A 21,551-nucleotide genomic window follows, 5' to 3' on the forward strand; every position below is an offset into this window, starting at 1 on the left:
CCTGTCGTGATGACGGAGAAAACACACGGCTCAGATCGTAAAGAAAATATTGTTTAATTAAAAATCTTAATGGCTTAGGCATGAAAACATGGCAACACAACGAATGCTGAGGATATTAAAAAGACAATAAATAAAATCATATTTACAACAACAAAGCATGAAGACGACTTTTAGTAGGCAAGTTGAGAAGGCGAGTGACCATTGTTAATATATCACAAATACATCATTAGAGACCAGCTGAGATATCAGTGGGGGAGGGAGTGTGTGTGTGTGTGTTGGTGTGGCATACAGTACTTCAAGAGCAAGGAGACGGCCCTGAATGGATTGGGATTCAAATGTTCTATTTATATATCAAATTAAAATGTGCAGCCTTTCAAATATCCAAACTAAGTGACGGCGATACGGCATACCCATGTTATTGATTATTAAAGATGATAACGTATTATCAAATCAAATCAATGAAGAAATCCGTTTTGATTTATTGGTTAAATGCATTTTTAACATCATAACGTTTACGTCTGCAGTACAGTTGCAAATACCATTCACTATATGAAAAATGTATATGACAGTGTATATTAAAATGTGTTAATAGTACCTCATAAGTACAAGACAATCAGACAAGTATCTTTTCTTTATACTAGTTTGTAATCGTGTCGCATCAATCTGTCCACTAGGGGGCGCCAACATGCTTATTTTACAACGTCACAATGCCCATAGCTATGTAGGGACTCAGCCTGTGAACCGCAGGGTCGCCAGTTCACGTCCTGATCAGACCAGTGTCGACTGGTAGCTGGAGAGGTTCCAGTTTGCCTCCTGGTCACTGCCGAGGTGCCCTTGAGCAAAGGCAAATTTAATGTTGACTTTTTAAAAAGGAATCTAGTTTTAAATTTGGCTCTTTTATATATTTCTTTTGATGCTTCGCCCGCAAACTCCAAACTCCAGCTCGTTAAAAGTGTATATCTGCAGGAGTACAGTAAGAAAGGACAAACAGAGAGGGTGTATATTTCATTTAAGCAGTAAATGTGTCGTGTTTTGGTTTGTCGACAGAAGGCACATTTACACGTTACTGCAGAAATCCAAAGTGACGATTTTTAAGGGGAATTTGGGGAAGGAAAACGGGAGGAAATTGCACTCGAAAAATGTACGGGACACTCCCTGTCTTTATACGCAACATTGGAAATGAGATGCTCGTTATTGGTCCACTGAAAAAAATGAAAACCTGAGAAATACACAAAATGTTCAGTTTGTTTTTAAGCAGAAATTTGACTTGTACTTTATTTTCTTTGCTGCCACTTCTCTACCATAACATTAAACTGGCCAAGAGTTTATAAACAGCTTTATGAAGAGGAAAGTTAAATGGCATCTTTCAAAATGTATTTATTAACATTTTTTATTTAAATTAATTTTACGTTTTTTTATTTTTTTAATGCATTTTACGATTTTTCATTATTGGGTACTTTAATACTTTACCTACATTTTGAGTATACTAACCTTTACTTAAAGTTAGATTTTCAATGCAAAATTTTTACTTGTATGATATTTAACAAACTCTCAACATCGGCCGGAGGAGAGCTATAGTTAACAATCGCCATTAGCGGCTAGCTGCTAACAGCGTGAACAACCTCACATTTATAAAGTTGTTTTTTAAGGTTTCAAAGGTAAATAAATAGATATCAAAGAGGGGACCTGATAAACTGTAATAAAGGAGTGTATAATGAAGTACATTACATTTAAAGCTTTGTTTTTTAGAATTGTACTGTTAGCCGTTAGCTGCTGCAGGAGGCTAAAGTATGTAGCTAACAGCTAACAGCTAACCAAATTGAATCAATAAAGTGGTTTTAAAAAGATTTTTCAGAAATATTGAATAAATGGGGGGGGGGGGAGGGGTCCTGCTCTCTACCAACAACAACAATGAGTAGTCGAATTATGTACATTAAATGTAATGTTTTGTTTCTTAGCTTAGCTGCTAGCTGCTAACACCTTGAATAAAGATATTGGAGGAGGAACCTGTCTAAATTCCTTTAAAAAAGAATGTAAACTGTAAAAAAGGAGAGTTAAATGCAGTTATTTTGGATATAATATTGTTTTTTATATTTATTTTGGTGTATTAGCCGTTAACTGCTGATGGCTTAATAGCAACGCTAACAGCCAACACGAGGCGTCTCAAGAACTGTGGGATTTCCTTTGTATCAGTAAGGGAACAAGGAGCAGGGAAACCCAATCTGAGGAATGTTTGTGTCACTAGTGCCCCTTCATTATCCATCACTTGTCCTTTAGCATATGCTCGTCTCTTTACATTCAACCCTGGCGTGTGACGCAGTACCTGAGTCCACATGAAGCGCTTCTGTTTTTATGCTGTGATGTGAATCCCTTCGACCTGATTCCTCAGCTGCTCTGGGTACAGATGTGACGCGGAGCTAAACAAAATCAAATTAACACGCGAGAGGAAATCCAGCAGCACGTGTTAAAGTCCTTTCTGCTTATTAGTAGAAACCAGAAGCTTTAAAATGACAAGTTAAATGAGGAAATAAACTTCCAGCCATTGTTAGTACTACACACAGCACAAGTTACTTAGACATCTGTTATTTCATTAGAGATCCGTCATCGAGAGGAAATATGGAGTCAGATACCATCGAGAGACGTACGACACAAAGCCCTGCGATACTGCACATTCATCAGCGTACACACACCACTCGTTTACTCGTCGTTTTCTCGCCGTCGCTACATTATTCGTACGCCACACATTTAGCTAAGAAGCCCGTTTAAAAAAGCACCAAACTGAACGGCAGTGGGATTCAGAAACGACGATCCCTCGACAGGAAACACGGCCGCGCACAACGGGGGTCGAAACTCGGCTACAGAACGGTCAAGGCTTCAGGTGTGCTGCGTTCAAGGTCATATATCGAGCGTACGGTGGCCCCGGAGGTCAAAACACAACACAGTTCAAATGTGTGTGGTGTTTTCTGAAAAGTGATTGGTCAAATAGTTTTGTGTTTTGTTAATTTTTGTGGGGTTTTCTTTAACGGGTGAAGGCCTCAGGTGTGCTGCGTTCAGGTCATATCTGACTGTACGGTGGCCCTGAAGATCAATACAAGACATTCTTTTGGTGTTTGGGATTTTTTTTTGCATTTTAGTCAAATATCGGATTTTATGTAAAATGTTGTGGTGTTTCGACCTTCTGGGCCACCGTAGGTTTCTCTGTCTGTTTGCCAACCTACAAATGGTCGTCCAAAGGAAACCCTACATTTTCAAGTCGCGATTTCGAGTTAACGATGAAGCTTCAAAGTCAAACACTTGCTATCGGTACAACCAAATAATATATTTTCACAATAAAACTCAGAGGTTTTATCCGGATGATTTCTCTCCTGTGATTCTTCCTCTGATAGGTCTTGAACGCAGCGTTTCTGCTCCACCTTTTCTTGGCGAGTTGCCCTTCAGGAAAGGTGCTCGGTAAATGCTTCCCGTGATAATGGCACAGAGTGGAGACACAGCGGGTGAGGAAGAGGAAGAGGAAGAGGAGTGACTATGTGGCGATGTGAGCTGAGGAGGGGATGGACACAAACTCCCGCAGGATGTTCTTGGCCGTCTCCAGGTTGTTCTGAGCAATCATCAGCGCTTTATGGATGTCCTGTAAGGAGTATCCCTGCGACACCAGGCACTCGATCTCCCCGTTCAGGGACTGGTTTCCCGAGTGAGGGGGAGGAGGAAGAGGGGGAGTAGGGGAGGGGAGGTGGGGGAGGAGGAAGAGGTGGAAGGGAGTTCTGGTAACGGCGCGGGGAATTCACGGTTTGCTGGTCGAGGCCGTCGGTCGGAGTTAGTTCGCCGGGGGAGAGGTTTGGGGGGGCGTTCAGGCTCCCCACCAGCTGCAAACATACCTGAAAAACAAAGATACAAGTCAGACAGTGGAAAAGAAATGTGTTGCATTCAAGTACCTGCTGTAGGCTGTGGGGGTGGTAAATCCACCGGAGACAGATGTGTGACTTCTGTCAGGCTGAGCGGAGACACGCTAACAAAGTGCTGGAGTTACGTACCGACTTCGATGCTGTCGATGCTGAGCGTGCTGAAGGCGGCGGTCGGACCCCCGATGTCCGACAGCGTCCTCCTGGTGGGGGCGGGGGGGATGATGGGTCTCGGACAGTCGTACTCGTAGATTTCCTCCTCTGCCGACTCCTCCTTCTTCTCCTGGGGAACCACAGCCTGATGTGGAGGGGGCTCTGGAAAACAAAAGCACTTCATCGATACACATTTATAAATGAAGTCAACGTAATATATATACGTTTCACATCTGGTCGGCCATCAGTAGCTTGTACATTATAGGTTGCTTTTTTCGTTACATTTCCTCTTTTTTCTCAACATTATCCCACAAGATTAAAGTTAAAGTGACACCTGCTGTGGTCAGGACACAACATTTAATTATTCCCAGAAATATTAGAGTATAATTGAGATAATTACCCAGCTCTGCCTCAGAGGAAGCAGACTGGATGTTAAACATGGACTCGTAGACCTGAGGATCCTCAGAGTCGCTGTCAGCCGCCTCACTGAAACACAGAGACAGGAAGTAATTTAGAGAAGTAATCATCAACATTCTTATGACTGGTTTGAACATAAATCTAGTGCCTTCTACAAACGTGTGAATAAAGCTCTCTGGGTGCAACATTTTTAATTGGAAACCTCTCATCCCAGGTCTGAAGGAATTTACGAGAGAAGACATTTCCAGCACTTCTTAAACCCTAAAAACGTATTGAATCAAAACCTTTGCATGCTGCGTCACGGACGAACAAACCTGAGGCTGCAGAGCCCCCTGCTGGACAGATGAGATACTGCTCCACATACATTACTGCTGAGTCTCTTAAAAATGTACAAAACTAGTTAGAAGTTGTCAGTAAAAAGAGCTTAAATATCAGCAGTGTTAAATAAAGACCAATAAAATAGTTGAATATAAATTTCAATGCTGGTCAAAGGAAATATTTCTACTGTGAGACTTTAAATAAATAACTTTCTTATATTTCAGGACACATTTCTATAACCCTGTTCCCTGAGGTTTACCTGACATCGTTGTGGTTGTTGGCGGGGGCCGGTGGGGGGGGCACCAGGGAGCCGGTGAGGACCCAGGCGGCCCCGGAGACGGGCAGCGAGGTGGGGCTCATGTACTCGTTCTCCTCCCCGTCAGACGGAGGCCTCTCCACACTCGCCATCGCAGGCAGAGTCCTGTTTTCATATAGGAGACACAAAGCATGATGGGAACTGTAGTTGTTGGGAGTGGGTGTGGATTTGATAAGACATAAACTCCCCCCTCTCTTACCTGGTGGCGAGGCAGTAGATGGCGTTGGTGGCGACCTGAGGTTTGATGCTGTCTCCATTGCTCTGTGACGCGGGGGGTAAGGGGGAGACGGAGGGGGGGAGGACCTTGGTTGCCGGGCGGGGCACCATGTAGTTGGAGGCCCAGGCTGGCTGGGCGGGGGTGCAAGGGAGGGGTCTCCTCTGCAGCCGGCAGTCCTGACCAATCAGAGAGGGGGAGGGACGCTCTGGAGGGGGAGGGGGGGGCAGCTCTCTCAGGGCGGGAGGCAGGGGGAGGGGCTTATCTCTGTGCGTCGCTGAGATCTGGAAGAGAGAGGAGCAGGAATGAGTCCTAAACCCAGAAATTAGTCAGCAATTTACAACTTCCTGTCCGTGGTGATGGATGAGGGACTCTGTTCTAAGACATCAAATACGTCAGTAAAAACCACGCCGCTGAAAACAAATAAAGCAGTCGCTAACGGGTGTCTGAATGAGACGACTAAGCGTTAGACTTGTTCCCATAAGTGCCACACACACACACACACCTTGGCTGTTGCTCCCTGAGAGCTGCAGGGTCTCTGCTGCAAAAGGTCGAGTCGGGGGGGCACCGGAGGCAGCTGAGACACTGGAGAGGGGGGGCGCTCCACCTACAAACACACACACACACTTAGAGGTGTAGCTATGAGGGTTAAATGTCAACCCTAATCCTACGAGGATTCCTGAGAAGAACTCGGTCTGGATGATTGTTATTCCTGTAGAATAATCAACATTATGTTCAAATTAAATGCTTTTAAATATACTTTATAATCCCCGAAAGGTTTGAATTAAAATGGCAGGTAATATTCAATTATGATGAGCGAAGTCTGTCAAGGAGACCAAAAAAAACAGGACGTGTGTGTTCTCCCACCTTGCTGCAGGCCAGCCTGCTCATGAGGAGTTGTTCGTCCAGGCGGTCGTCCTCCTCCTCCTCGTTGGCTCCGGCTGCCTCTGCTCTGCTGGACGCCTGGAAACCGGCGAAGGACACCCCGCCGGCCTTCGGGTGGAAGGGGTCGACCACGATGGGCTCCGTGCCTTTGATCTCACAGCGGCAGAAAGGGCAGCCCTGACCCTCCGACTCCTGAAACACACACGGGAAGTAAAATAAATACAAATAGGAAAATGCTTCGGAGAGATGCATGTATTACAGTTTTCCAATAATTTACATATTTTTGTCTTCAATTTTAAGCGATTTTTAAAGAAAATCCAAACGTTTTGCTTCAAATTGAAAAGCCTTAAAGGGTAAAATTGGGATAAGGACCTGGGTGCAAATGAAAGGCTTTTATTCTGAAATCTATATATGCAGGAAGTGAGTCGTGGTAGTATCTGTACATTTTACATAAATATTCATGTATATATATAAGATCCTGCTTTATATTTTGTGTACCTTCTTATTCAGACATGTTTACATTTTGAATTGTTTATTTCTAGTCTTTTAATTTGACTGTGTACAATGCCTTGTGTTTTTATACCCTGATGGAATTACTCCTGTATAAATATACTTTTTGCCCGGATAAGAAAACAGCGAAACCTCCGAGTGAAATATGAGGAAAAGAAAAGAACTGCGATGTAATGCAGTTGAGGTAAATAAAAGCCACTAATAAAACAGATAAGCTATAATAAGAGGCAATATTGATATAAAGTAAACATTCAAAGCTATAAAAAAGAAATATGGCCGTCCCGTGACTGTCCATGTTAAGTAAACAGCGTCATAAAGCTGTGTGTCTGTGTGTGTCTGTGTGTGTGTGTGTGTGTGTGTGTGTGTGTGTGTGTGTGTGTGTGTGTGTGTGTCAGCTGTTTCTATAAATAATAAAGGTTTATCTGATCTGACCTGCCAGGCGGTGAGACAGGAGGTGCACATCAGGTGTCTGCACGGCTCGATCTTCACGTCCTTGTCGTTTTCCGCGCAGATCTTACAGAGCTGGAACGTGGAGCCCATTTCACAGTAAAGCTCATACTGCTCCTGCAGAGGGAGAGAAGAAAGAGGAGGTGTTTTATTTTGAAAGTAATGGCTGTTAACTGTAAACGTTTCTGCACAATGATACCTCTCTAAAGCTGCTGAGCTCTTCCACTTTTAAATTCTTATATACAGCATATATTTTATATTCAAAATAAGAGCAAAAAAGCGTGTCTGTGTCCCAACAGTAAGCTCAGGAGGCTTGTTTTTCAAAATAAAAGTCCCAGAGTGTAATGTCAAACTTACATGAAGCTCCAGAAAAGCTGTTTTTTCTAAATGAAAGCTCCGTAGCGTATCTGTATCCAACAATAAGCTCAGGAGGGGGATTGTTTTTCAAAATAAAAGCTCCGTAGAGTATATATCCTAACTGTAAGCTTAGAATGAGGCTTGTTTTTCAAAATAAAAGCCCCATAAACTTACAGTGGAAGTATAAATTAAAAGGACACACAAATACTTAAATAAAGTACAAGAACTTCAAATTGTACTTGAGGAAAGTACTTAATTAAACTCTACAAACCTGAGTAACTTTGATGTGGTCCTGTGGAGAAGGTTCACAGAGCCCCGTCAGGTCCGGGTTTTGAGTTCGACCATCAGGGAACAGATAGCTGGAGAACACACACAAATATACAGATAACATACAATATATATAATATATTATATGTAAAATATATAATATATGAGGGAGACTGCAGAGTAGCGTTTCAGAAAACTTGAAAGTCCTTCGTTTGCAAGAAAAATGGAATTGTTAAAAGTCTGTTTTCTTTATTAAAGACCCACATTACCTTCACTTCGCAGGGTTGGATAAACTTCCTAACCCTCCCCCCCTTGCATTACACCTGTAGTGGATGACCTAATCAAATAATACTATGCAATCGGATTGAGCCTTTTATCCTCACACTGTGCACGTTGCATTCCCAGTTTAATCCAGCCTGGACGTTGTTCCCCTCCCTCCCCCGCCCTCTATTTTTAAGTTTATTTCTTATTTTTTAACATGCATTAATCGTGTTTAAGCCTATTAGCTTTTCATCATCATTAAAGGCCTGTATAAAGTACACTGATGTATCCCATAATGCAACACTTGCTGCAGTGTCTCTGTGCTGCAGCAGGACTCACAATCCCTCTCTGTATCCGTCGATGAGGGCCTGGAACAGGGGTTTGTTGTGGGGGATGGTCTGCAGGATGTTCCCGTCCGCCGTCACGTAGCCGATCGCCCATTGACCGAGCCGAGTGCAGCTCAGCCTGAAGATGTAGCTGAGGGAGGAGACGATCAAAAACTGATTACAAACATACTTATTACACATATTAACACCACGTTATCATTTCTGAAGTAAATAGCTAACGTTAGGAACTACAGCACGGTCACATGACTTCACGTCACCACCGCTAAGCTAAAGGAGGCTAATGTTGGGCTATAAAGGAACTCCAGCACGGTCACATGACTTCACGTCACCACCGCTAAGCTAAAGGAGGCTAATGTTGGGCTATAAAGGAACTACAGCACGGTCACATGACTTCACGTCACCACCGCTAAGCTAAAGGTGGCTAATGTTGGGCTATAAAGGAACTATAGCACGGTCACATGATTTCACATCACCACCGCTAAGCTAAAGGCGGCTAATGTTGGGCTATAAAGGAACTACAGCACGGTCACATGACTTCACGTCACCACCGCTAAGCTAAAGGCGGCTAATGTTGGGCTATAAAGGAACTACAGCACGGTCACATGACTTCACGTCACCACCGCTAAGCTAAAGGCGGCTAATGTTGGGCTATAAAGGAACTACAGCACGGTCACATGATTTCACGTCACCACCGCTAAGCTAAAGGCGGCTAATGTTGGGCTATAAAGGAACTACAGCACGGTCACATGACTTCACGTCACCACCGCTAAGCTAAAGGCGGTTAATGTTGGGCTATAAAGGAACTACAGCACGGTCACATGACTTCACCTCACCACCGCTAAGCTATAGGCGGCTAATGTTGGGCTATAGAGGAACTACAGCACGGTCACATGACTTCACGTCACCACCGCTAAGCTAAAGGTGGCTAATGTTGGGCGTGATGACGTTTGGTCATTTCATTTAGACACTTGATAGCAATCTCAGTTTTTAAATCCAGCTGTATTCACTGACTATTTTATGTCTCTTCAGCTTGTGTTAACCATCACATTATATTTGTTTCTCACCTGCCGGGTTTGTGGATGAATCTGTGCAGACGAGCCTTCACCTCGTCGTACGTCAGGAAGGCCATGTACCCGGGGTGAGTGACTGCCAGACTGTTCCAGTTCCTCAAAAGAGACGACCATGGCTACACACACACACACACACACACAAGCTATAATGCCCAATTCCTATTTTAGGATGTCCAGACAGGAATTATACTCTGACAGTCTGCTGCTATTACCAATTGAGTGAATGACAACATCTTTTGCTATCTCTATTTGAGCCGTAAAGAAGGTACGCAGTCAAGATTTGTTTTAATCGACTAGCAGGGAGAATAAAACAGATAACGATGCATAAATAAGAAATGGAGAAAGGTTTAACCCAATATCTATGAGGAAGGAAATTCGATCAATGTATCTATGAACATGTTGTGACAGGATGAATGGATGAGATAAATACACAGATTATCAGTGAGGGGTTAAATGTGTTTACCTGGAAGAGCCGCGTGAAGATGTCGAACTCGAACACGGAGATGTAGTCGTTGCAGGTCAGGTCGATGGTGGACTTCAGAGCCATCGCCTCCAACCCCGAGCTGATGGGGTGGAACTCGTGGAGAGCCTGACGAAACGTCCTCCAGGGCACGATGGTCCTGCAGGACATCAGAGGGGAGGGGGGTCAATAGGATTGTATCATCATAGTCTGAATAGCATGCATCCAAAAGCTGAAGCTCAGACTGCAGGTAACACATACTGATTGCGTCAGAAAAAGCCTCTGGGCCTTTCTCAATATGCGTTCTTGTCTGTACTCGTGTTCTTGTGAAACGTCATCTCTTGCTGCCCAAGTACTGTCCCAAACCCAAGTTCGCTTTCACCAAGAACGGATAAAGTTCCCGGATGTATTCCCGGAAATGTTTTCAACACGCCCATTTTACCAAGGATGCATCGGATGCTAACTTGTGTTAACTCGGCAGCGAATATATCCCAGCATTCATTTCGGCATTCAAGCGAGGAGCGGAAAATTACTCGACGCCATTGAACAACAGTACGTTTTTACTATTATCCACCTTCTCCACAGGACCTTCTCCACAGGACCTTCTCCACAGGACCTTCTCCACAGGACCACATCAAAGTTACTCAGGTTTGTAGAGTTTAATTAAGTACTTTCCTCAAGTACAATTTGAAGTTCTTGTACTTTATTTAAGTATTTATGTGTCCTTTTAATTTATACTTCCACTGAAAGTTTATGGGGCTTTTATTTTGAAAAACAAGCCTCATTCTAAGCTTACAGTTAGGATATATACTCTACGGAGCTTTTTCATCACTACAAATTCACTTTGAGGCGAGAAATCAAGGGTTTAGATTTCAAATATTAGCAGTTTTACGAAAATCGATGGCGAATTCAAAATCTGCTCAAACGTTTTCGGAGTTTAGAAGCGCCACAATTGTGTATTGCGCAATACCAGCAAATACGCATCGTCGAAAACCGCCAACAGCTCTGTGTGCTCGTCAACTTGCAAGTTCATTCTTCCAAGAACAACTCGCAAGAACGCTCTCCCCAAGTACACAAGTCCGTTCTTTGCATTCTTGGTATTGAGAAACGCCCTCTGACTCGTCACAGAGACTCCATGCAATGCATCATGGGGTTAAGGATGATATCCAAACTGTTAGTTTTAAAAGCCTACAAACAGCTAAAACTGCTTCAACACGGATACATAATTATAAAACACATCGAGAAACATCCAGTGTGTGTTGATAAGCTTCACCAAGCCTCTAAGAGACACTGTTTTCCTTGGAGAGTTTGCAAAATGTTAGAGAAAGGTCTGGATCTGAGCTATAATAAGTATTGGACGATAAAACTAAAACATGTTCCGTTCTGGAGATACTCTCGGGAGAGTAAGAACAAGTCTTTATTTGATCTCTGAAAGTTAAATGCACTTGTTTTTTAAAATGTGGTGCAGTGATGACTATAAAGGAATTCTGTTAAAGTGCAAACTTACTTGTCTCCGAAAGATCTCCTCCAGAACTCTGCAGCGTCGGCTTTGGTGATCCGGAAGTTGTCTCCCTGGAATAATCCGTTGGGAAAGATGGCTTTGAGCTCGGCCAGCATGTGGCTGAAGATCAGAGACAGCTTGGTGAGGTTCCTCCTGAGAGAGGGAGACAGATATATATTATTGAATATGTCCAAATGTAAAGCTCCAGCAGATTGAAACAGAGGTTCCAGTCCGTTCTGCCACTCCACTATATTTCAGAAGCCAGCATTGAAGCTACCTTTTTCCTCCAGTACATTTATCTGAGTTACTTCACATATTTTTAGCTATTTAATACACTAATAAATAATCATCAATATATAATTATAGGTTCATATTTCCAGCAGCAGTTTATAAAGTTGCTATAGCTCCACCTGATGTATTCTAATATAAAATACAGCATGAGGCGCTAACGTGTCTTCCGGTCAAAAGTAATCCCCGCCCACTCTCCGGTGGGGAGAATCCTGAATCAGAGCGAAGCGGAAAATAATAGTGTCTTCAAGTCTTAAAGCTGCTGAGTCATATATTGCACCTCAAACATCAAATAATCGCTCCTGCTAACAGGTCCTTTAATAGTAGTCAGTTAAGAGTGTTGACAGATTTATTTGCTTTATTGTTATCAAGCTGTCTGTCCATCTGCGGAACTGGCGTATGGATTGGATCCTGTCGCAGTGAGTTCTGTTTCCCTCGCTGGAAATCTGCAGGGAACCGGCTTTTGCTGGAACTCGCTTGCAGCGGCCGCGACCACTGGCTGCTAGTCGTTAGCGGTAGGCTATTATTTACCTGCCGTTAGCCGTGTGTGGATAACCGCGTACACCTGTTCAACAGTGGCAAAGGGTTTCCTTAGAAGACCGCAAATTTTATTCACGAATCGTTTGAATCTAACTCAACTCATCGATAGCCCAACCCGACCTAATATTAAGTTTCCGTCTAGATCCTCGCTTCTTGATCTTGTTCTGACCAATGGACCTCATAAGTACAGTAATATAGGTGTCTTTGCAAATGATCTGAGTGATCACTCTACCATCGCAGTGGTTAGAAATGCTAAACTCCCTAAGACCAAGCCACACATTGTATACAAGAGAGACTTTAAACAGTTTCATGAACAAGCCTTCATCTGTGACCTGTGTTACTGTAAATGGGACAGGATCTCCTTATTTGATGATGTGGAAATGGCCTGGAGTTATTTTCATGATGAATTTCTGAATCTAATTAACACCCATGCTCCCTTTAGGAAACTCTGGGTGAAAGGGCGCAATAATCCTTGGTTTCATTCAGAAATCGGAAATCTTATAAAAGACAGAGATGCTGCATGGGCTAGAGCTCGAACAACAACATCCGAAAACGATTGGCATTATTTCCGTCTGCTGCGTAATAAATGTACGTCTTCGATTAAGAAGGCTAAAGCTGAGTTCTATTTAACAGAAACCACAAGAAACCTAAATGATCCAAAGAAATTTTGGAAAGTGGTGAAGTCGACATCTGGCGCTGTTCAGCAAAATGAACTACCAAACTTCTTGGTTAAAGGCTCAGTTCATTTGACTGATAATCTGTTAAAGCTACATTTCTTCAATGAGCATTGTGTCTCTGTGGGCCACCTATTTGATAAGGAAAATTCCAATCAATTAAATTATGTTGTGGCCAAGGACTCTAAGGATGAGTCTGTCAGCAGCCTCACAGATAATTCCTTTTACTTTGAGCCTGTGTCCGCATCTGAGGTGTGTAGAGCCCTAATCAGCTTGGATGCTAAAAAAGCAGCTGGTCCCGACCAATTGGACCCTTTCTTCTTGAAGTTGGCTGCCAATCATATAGCTGGGCCTCTGACTCACATTTTCAATCTCAGCCTCAGCACCAACAAACTCCCAAAAGCTTGGAAATCCACTTTTGTCCTTCCTTTGTTAAAAGGGGGTGACCCATCAGACGTGAATAATTAAAGGCCTATTTCCAAATTATGAATGCTGAAAAATATTGGAAAAAATAATCAGTGAACAATTAAAAGATTTCTTAGAATCAAATAGTATTTTAAATTACTTTCAATCTGGCTTTAGGAAGCAACATAGTACAGTTACTGCTGCCCTGACAGTTTTCAACGACCTAATTGAAGCGCTTGATTTAAAAACAGTATGTGTGGCCCTTTCTCTCTCTAAGGCTTTTGACACGGTCGACCACGAGATATTGATCAGTATCCTGAAGAAAATTGGCATTTCTAACCAGGCATCTACCTGGTTTGCTGACTACCTGTCTAACAGGACTTAGTGTGTTCAGATGGCCAATGCCACATCATCCTCACTAGAGATCACTAAAGGTGTGCCACAGGGCTCGGTCCTAGGACCCTTACTATCTTCTATTTATATAAATGATCTTTGTGTCAATTTGTCAAACGCTGCCTATCACTTTTATGCTGATGACGCTGTTATTTATTGTTGTGCGTCTTCTGTTGTGCATGCATTTGAGATGTTACAGGCTGCTTTTAATGTACAGGCCCGCCTGCAAAGTCTCAAACTGGTTCTAAATGCCAAAAAATCGAAAATCATGGTTTTGTCAAAAAGTCCCTTACTCAAATGAAAGTACGTCTGTAATAACTGCTCGAGGTAATCCAATCGAGGTTGTCACCAATTACAAATATTTGGGTTTCCTTTTAGATCAGGAGCTCTCCTTTAAATCACATATTGAAAACCTGGTACAAAAACTCAGCTAAAGCTTGGATTCTATTACAGAAATCGCCTGTGTTTTTCTTTGCGAGTGCGTAAATGCTTGTGTCGTCAACTTGTCTTCCTTTAGTGGACTATGGAGATGTGCTGTACATGTATGCTTCGTCTAAAAGCCTATCAGCTTCGGACACTGTGTATCACAGTGCACTGAGGTGTTTCACTGGCTGTGGCCGCCTCACTCATCACTGTAAGCTTTATGCCGAGTCTGGTTGTCCATCATTGAGCACTCGCAGAGAAACTCACTGGTTGCTTATGATCTATAAGGCTCTGCTTGGCTTGGTTCCCTCCTACTTGTGTTCACTCCTACGAGGAACAGAAACCCGGTATGCCTTACGGTCCAGCGATAGTTACTGTTTGCATATCCCACGAGCTCGGACGGAATTGGGGAAAAAGCGTTCAGTTTTGCTGCCCCATCAACTTGGAACAATTTTCAGGCCGAACTACAAATGTCTGAACTTGTATCTTTTAATGTCTTCCGCCGGTTCCTAAAGGACCGACAACTAAAAATATCTGGACGGTGCCTCTGCTCCTAATGATTTCCTATGATCGATTCCTTTGCTCTTGCACTTTGTTGTTATTTTATTCAGGTGTGGCTTTTTTATTGTGATGCATTTGTATGTTGATGACGTGTGCTGCTGCCTTCTTGGCCAGGTCACCCCTTGAAAATGAGATCACGATCTCAATGGGTCTTTTACCTGGTTAAATAAAGGTTAAATAAAAACATTTGTAAATCTTAAAATAGTTGTTGATGAGTCTTTGAGGAAATAAAATTTGACTGCATCAGAGGAAGGAAGAAGAAGCTGCTGACTGAAGACTTTCTGAGAAAAAGGGAAGTGGTCTCGATTACGAAAGTTTAATCATTTATCAAAAACATTTCAGTGGCTTCACTTCAGTTCGAGCCATCGTTACTGTCCTGATTTCATCACAGCGATGGAACCTTTTTAGAAACCTCACATGAACTAGTTTTGGAAATCTTAATTTAACAATCTAGTCTCTATGTGAAGATACCAAATGATGCCTTTTACTTCATGTTGACTTTATAGATTAGCAGGTGATGCATCATATTAAAATAAGACATTAACATTCAGACTGAAGAGGTTTGCTTCTTAAAGACAATTATAAAGGAAATAATTAGACAATAAAAGCCAATACTAATATATAAATAAAGAGTCCTTTTTCATTATTTGGAATAACTAATCATTTCAGAAAATGGTTTTTTTAAATAATAATTGAAATAAAAGGCAAAAATTAAATTAAATTAAATAAATACAAATAATAATAAAGAAATAACACTAATAATAATACAAATAATAATAAAGAAAACTAATTGTTATAAAGAGAACATATAATAACAATACCTGGGCTGCGAGTTCTCCTCATACATCCTCTCCTTGGCCTCCTTGAACAGGCTCATGGTCTGCTTGGTCTTGTTGGTCAGGTTCTCCATCACCACCCTGAAGTACTCGTTCTCCCCGAGGACCTCCATCTTGCCCTCGTAGCGGGACAGCACGGTGCGGAGGTGCTGGTAGGTGTCGGGCAGGAGGTCCAGGATGTAGGGGGGGCTGTTCTTCAGCGCCACCTTCGGGTTCTGGCACAAACGCACCACCTGCACAGGAAAAAACAAGCAATCAGATATTTATTGATCTCGGATGATAGGTTTCAGGACGAATGCTGTATTTTAGAAGTTGAATTTGTGCAGATCGTACGACAATAAATAACAACAACACATTTGTGTATTAAAAATGATCTGAATCAAAAAGAGGGAAAAGTGGGTTTGAGGACAGTTTTAGAACATTTAGAAATGAATAACATGTATATCAAGATAAGAAGTTAAAGTACAAATGCTGAATTACAGACTTAAATAGAATGAAAATAAAAACCAGTGATAAAAATGCAATCTTTATTTTGACACAAGTTAAATTAAAAAGATGCACATTATCAAATACACAACAACAATGAACATGTACAGATGTGTTTACTATAGTATACACAGTGATGTATTAACCTTAGTATGACTCAGCATTCTCCCTGAGTTCCTGGTTGCTAGCCTGACATAAGGTCTGCGGTTCACACAACAGAGTTTAGCACTTTATCAGAATGCTTTTCAGTTTTTATAAAAGCACTTTCCTGGTTGTTGCGAGCTGCTGTGAGGCGTGTTAATGTTTGCTTTGCAACGTGACATTTTATAACACATGTATTGTTTACTTTAGGGACTGAAAGGAACAGAGTGGAGGAGACGTGGATTGGAAAGCGACATGATAAGAATATCTGTGAATATAAAGAAATGTAGGAAAATGACTAACAGTTGAACCTCACAAACAACCTCCTGATTTACCTTCATGTTGTAATACCATTTATGCATGATAATAAACACTGCAGTAATACTGAACTTTACCCAGTGCTAAGAGGAAGCATATAACTGGAAGTGTTAAAAAAAAATCGTAAAAGGGGATCAGTGAACTCCACACGACTGACACACAAATGAAGAACTACAATCACCTCTCTGCACAAAAATGCACCGAGTTCCTACGCCACTGTGTGCATGTAAATGGTCTGCAGAGGCTAGAATCCCGGAGTTTCTGTGTGTTTTACCGGCTCGTATATGATTTTAAACTCTGTCTGATCTGATATCCGCCTCTCGTTTCCCTCCAGTCCTTCAGAATCAATCTTTTAAACTCTTGTCTCTTCATCTACTCCTCTTCCTCCTCCTCCTCTTCTGTCTACTCAGATTAGAGTACCGATAAATAAGAGTGGCAAGGGGCAATGGAAACACCAAACTGACACACACACACCACACACACTCATTCTTTCCAAAAAGGCAGATTATTGAGCAGATGACTGTAGGGTAATTCACTGTGCATGATCCTAATTAGATAATGCTTAAAGGACAGTATTGTACTCCAGTTTCAGGGGTTTAGTCTTTAATGTCTTTAATCATACAGAAATAAATGCTAAAATATATGCAAACAAGTCAAAAACAGGTCTAAGTAAGTCTGGTTTATAAATAAACACAGTAAGAGGAAGTAAGTGGCAACAAAAAAAAAAAGAAGCGGCAAAAATATAACTTTCTTTAAAACGGCTTTAAAATCCATTTTTAAATAAAATGAAATGGAGAAAAAGATATGTGCAGTAAATCTGAATTCAAGCAGAAGGCATGAATTATTGTGCATTAATTATAATTAATGCATGTACGCCTCAAATCCGTTTGGCTTCAAGACTATTACAGTTTATTTCAAACAAGTATCTATTTTTAAAATACTATTACACTCCTGCATGTTTTATAACATATATTATTATATACATTTTAATATTCTTATTGTTGTATTTTGTATTAAAAAGGTACAAGATTTGACTTTTACTTCCATTTGATTAAGAAGATATTTCTATTTTATTTTCAAATTGAGAAACTGTTTCTTGATTCTGAAATATTAAACAATGTTTAATAAAAACTAACACAATAGCTTTTACTCTATGATATGGCTTAATGTGTGAATAACTAGTCAGATAAATATAAAATTACAAGCTTAATGATGTTGAGGTCCAAACAACCTGACATGCTGCGAGACCAATTCACTATAAATGAGCCCAATTAGATCATGCTTACGGGACACTAGAGTAAGTTTAGTGTATCGTGGTAAACGCATAAACACAGTAAGAGGAAGTAGCTGGTGAAAAAGGAGCGAACACATCACTCTTTTGGGGGGAAATGGCTTTAAAATCTATTATTAAATCAGAGGTTTACAAGAATAATAAACAGAGTATGTGCAGTCTCTCTGAAGCTGAACACATCAATTATTCTGCATTAATTACAACTATTAAATGTGCATTCCTAACATCAGCTGGGCATTATTTAATAGCTTAGGTCTGATCAGCAGAGGTGGATTGTAAGTAAGCAGATCTTGATTGAATGTGTAACACTCTTTACTCCTCAACAAGTATCCGGCAGCTTTTCACAACATGTGTTTGCCCATAACGTTGATAAAAAAGAAGGAAGTGAAAAGATGTTCTGCTGCAAAACAACTGATAACTGACCTAATACCCGTTTTCACTTCCATGTTGCTTTTCATAACATGTTTTTATCAGTGGTTGAATTAAACCGAATGTATTTACTGACCCTTCAGACTTCTACTCCATGACAACAAAGGGAAATATTGTACTGTTTTCCTGCATTGAGTATTCCCAGTACTTTATAGATTATATTCCCAGTACATTATCCAAGAGTTACCATCACTTAACAGTAAGGTCCCAGTATTCCCAGTACCTTATAGATTATATTCCCAGTACATTATCCATGAGTTACCATCACTTTTAACAGTAAGGTCCCAGTATTCCCAGTACTTTATAGATTATATTCCCAGTACCTTATCCATGAGTTTCCAGCACTTCTAACACTATATTCCCAGTACCTTATCCATGAGTTTCCAGCACTTCTCCACCATCTTCTTCTCCACCACTGCGGGCTGCTGCAGAGGCTGCTGCGGCTGAAAGGCGTCCTTCATCAGCCCGATGAGCCCGGCTCCTCTGCGAGGGTTTCCTGCCATTGACTCCGTCGATGAGGCTTGACAACCGGGGTGATAAACCTGACACGTTTCTAAACCAGAACCAGAGCTGCTTGACCTCCTGTCTGTCACTAACACGTCATAATTTCAGGCTGTTTGTACAAGCTAACATGCTAGCTAACGTGCTACATCTGGAGAGAAAAATAAGCCTCTTGTTCAGTTTCCTGTCGCGAAATAAAGGGTCTAATTCATCCTCCCTGAGGGGGAGATTCTGCTGCCGGGCAGAGAGACACCTCCTCCGGGAGAGAGACGCTTATAATCCCCCGATAAATGAACCCGGCTTTAGATAAAGTCCGGTTGTTAATAAAGCCTCTCGATCAACAAACAGGTTGAGCAGCAGCCAGCGGACACGGATATCCGGCCAACGCCTTCAAAATAAAGGTTATGGTAATATGGAAAACTGGTATGCAAAATGCCGCAAAATCAGTATTTTTACTATTATTCAAAAGAGTATATCAACATTAAACATTTAGTGGTGCAAGAACACGGAAGAGGATCAGGGTCACGTGAGAGAAACATGTCGGATGTGACCAAAAGTAAAAAAAAGTTTAATCTAAGAATTCTGAGAAAAAGTCAAAATTCTGATATTTAAAATAAGGAGAGGCAAAGTGTGTTTGTCAGAAAATATTTTATTTTTGATTAAAAGACAGATTTAGGTCTGCAGAAAAAATTAACTCTTAAGACAGCTGGAGCAACCGAGGAGATACATACAGTATTTCAATTCTGATAAATTGTAATACTGTATTTATTGATGTTATGTGTTGTAGTAGAATTTATTGCCAGGTTTGTTGCCAAGTAGGTTAACACATACAAGGAATTCGACTTGGTGTATTTGGTGCATTCATAGACACAGTTAAAGACCAAATATTACATAAAAACAATATATATTTTCATGAAATCTGGGTATAACTACGTACCGGTTACTATTGCAAATTACTCGTATTAATAGAATAAAATAAAAGACATTTCTTTTCTTGTAGTACAATGTGCACATTTTATTATTTTAATATTTATTTAAATTCTATTTAATTTAAATTGAATTGATCTGATCTTACATAATAAATAATGCGTTTCCTGATTCTGCTAAGTCTATATTGGTGTCCCTCTGAAGCTCAGTGAAATGTCCAGCAGCTGAGCCCCCAGCTCTGCATGTTTCCCCCCCGACAGGAAGTCCTCAGACAGCTCTCTGAAGGTGCTGCAGACTCGGCGTTCCTGAACGTCCTCCCGGCGGATCGAGTGTTTCCACCGGTGTCTCGCCTCGCCGAGCAAAACGACCAGAGACCTTCGAGGAAGATGCACGGCGACCTGGACTTCCTCTGTTAGCCCCGACTCTTTAAGCCCCTCCTCCAGGGACATGGTGAGCGTTGTGTCTGACAACATGTTGACGGTGACCAGCCGCTCCCCCCACAGCCAGGCGTCGTCCAGGTGGGGATCGATGGAGGATCCGCGCTGGGGATGGTAGTCCAGGTTACACTGCTCCACCGGTCTGAAGTCTGCCAACGTCGGCTCATTCTGCATCCGGACCACCAGAGTCCGACTCACAGCAGGGAGTCCAGAGAAACTGCTGACTCGCACTTTCTGCTTCTTGAAGTTCACTTTGGGACCAAAATCCTGCAACGATGAGAGAAAATACTTCAGTTTAATTCATCAGATATTCATAATAATAAAGTAAAGTTTTCAGATCGGCTCTTCTCTTGTGTGTTGATGACATAAGAAGTCCTTAACCTGTTTCCTGCGTCCTGACTGCGAGTTGTTCCAGACGTCTCCGTCCATCGTCCTGATCAGCTGCTCCTCTTCTTCCTCCGAGATGAAGTCCTCCCGCAGGAAGACCCCGGGGAAAGGGAAGGACGAAGTCTCTGCATCTCTGGGAACAGCAAGCCTCGTCTCAGGATCGTACAGGAAATGATGCACAACCTTCACAGAGACAGAAACAAAATCAGACAATTATCACAAAGCCTTGGATGCACATCACCCCCACCTTCACTGGTTTTGTTTATTGTCCTAACCACATATAAAGTGGTCTTGGGGCCCTTGAAAGGCACTATATAAATTACATCTATTGTTATTATTATTAGTATTAATAATAATCATTAATTAACAGAAAAGCATTGGACTATGAATACCAATCATCTTATAGTGGCAGGTCATGTTTTGGTATATTTCTACATTGCAGCATTTTTTTTTTTTAAAGTAAGATTTCTTAATACTTAAAGAACCATTGATTGTATTCAACACAAAACAATTAAGTTAAAAGCCCTAGGAAAAGTGACTTATAATGAAAACATGTGTTTTGATAAAATGAGGAATGTCCAGTGAGGGCTTCCGTAGTTATTGTCAAAGCGATGCTAGCTGAGGCTACAGCTGTTTCCTGCTGACTATAACACACTTTTAAATACAGTTTTTACACAGATATGCTTACTTTGGATTCATTTGCCTCCAATTGTCCTATCCCCTTCACATTTTCACACTTTAAACACCGCCGGATGCCTTTACAAGCGCATAAAGCAGAGTCGTCATCTTGCATGTTCTTCTTCTACGGACGTCTTCTTCTACTGTTAGTATGTTGGTAGAAAAAGGCGTAGAAAAGGTCAACATCGCCACCTGTCGAACTGTTTGGGCCATGATTTAAACACACTGAATAATAGGCATGCATGAAGTATTAAAGACAAAGTAAACAAACAAAAACACACATACACGTGGACAACAATAAGCACCTGTATTTTATTTGTATTTTAGTGTAGCATGTATAAAGCGGTGTGATACCAGCCAGGTAAAAGTGCAAACCCTAAAACCCTAAAAGTAAGACATATAGATGTCTAATTT

General features: G+C 41.5%; 2 protein-coding genes across 2 annotated transcripts; both read right to left on the reverse strand.

The window, feature by feature from the left end:
• Window positions 1–38: 38 nt before the first annotated feature.
• Window positions 39–19,081, reverse strand: LOC134872179 (E3 ubiquitin-protein ligase CBL-like). The gene is given in 16 exon segments (XM_063895352.1): window positions 39–3,726; window positions 3,729–3,875; window positions 4,032–4,214; window positions 4,453–4,538; window positions 5,047–5,208; window positions 5,303–5,601; window positions 5,823–5,924; window positions 6,185–6,394; window positions 7,145–7,276; window positions 7,788–7,875; window positions 8,384–8,521; window positions 9,456–9,577; window positions 9,925–10,081; window positions 11,429–11,575; window positions 15,528–15,775; window positions 18,576–19,081. Coding segments are annotated over 16 exon segments (2,559 nt in total). The 5' UTR covers window positions 18,711–19,081; the 3' UTR covers window positions 39–3,523.
• Window positions 19,082–19,339: 258 nt separating this feature from the next.
• alkbh4 (alkB homolog 4, lysine demthylase) lies at window positions 19,340–21,312 on the reverse strand. Its single transcript, XM_063894566.1, has 3 exons — window positions 21,148–21,312; window positions 20,454–20,642; window positions 19,340–20,339 (listed from the first exon to the last, which is right to left on the reverse strand). The coding sequence occupies exons 1-3, from the start codon at window positions 21,250–21,252 to the stop codon at window positions 19,818–19,820; spliced, it is 816 nt and encodes a 271-aa protein (XP_063750636.1). The 5' UTR covers window positions 21,253–21,312; the 3' UTR covers window positions 19,340–19,817.
• Window positions 21,313–21,551: the final 239 nt, after the last annotated feature.

Source organism: Eleginops maclovinus, chromosome 11 (assembly GCF_036324505.1).
Source record: "Eleginops maclovinus isolate JMC-PN-2008 ecotype Puerto Natales chromosome 11, JC_Emac_rtc_rv5, whole genome shotgun sequence".
NCBI lineage: Eukaryota > Metazoa > Chordata > Actinopteri > Perciformes > Eleginopidae > Eleginops > Eleginops maclovinus.

Excerpts from the sequence above, each read along its gene's own strand:
- alkbh4 (XM_063894566.1), bottom strand. The coding sequence starts at position 21,252 with ATGCAAGATGACGACTCTGCTTTATGCGCTTGTAAAGGCATCCGGCGG. Across the intron at positions 20,643-21,147 it reads TGGAGGCAAATGAATCCAAA|GTTGTGCATCATTTCCTGTA; the intron begins GTAAGCATATCT and ends GTCTCTGTGAAG. Across the intron at positions 20,340-20,453 it reads AGTCAGGACGCAGGAAACAG|GATTTTGGTCCCAAAGTGAA; the intron begins GTTAAGGACTTC and ends TCATCGTTGCAG.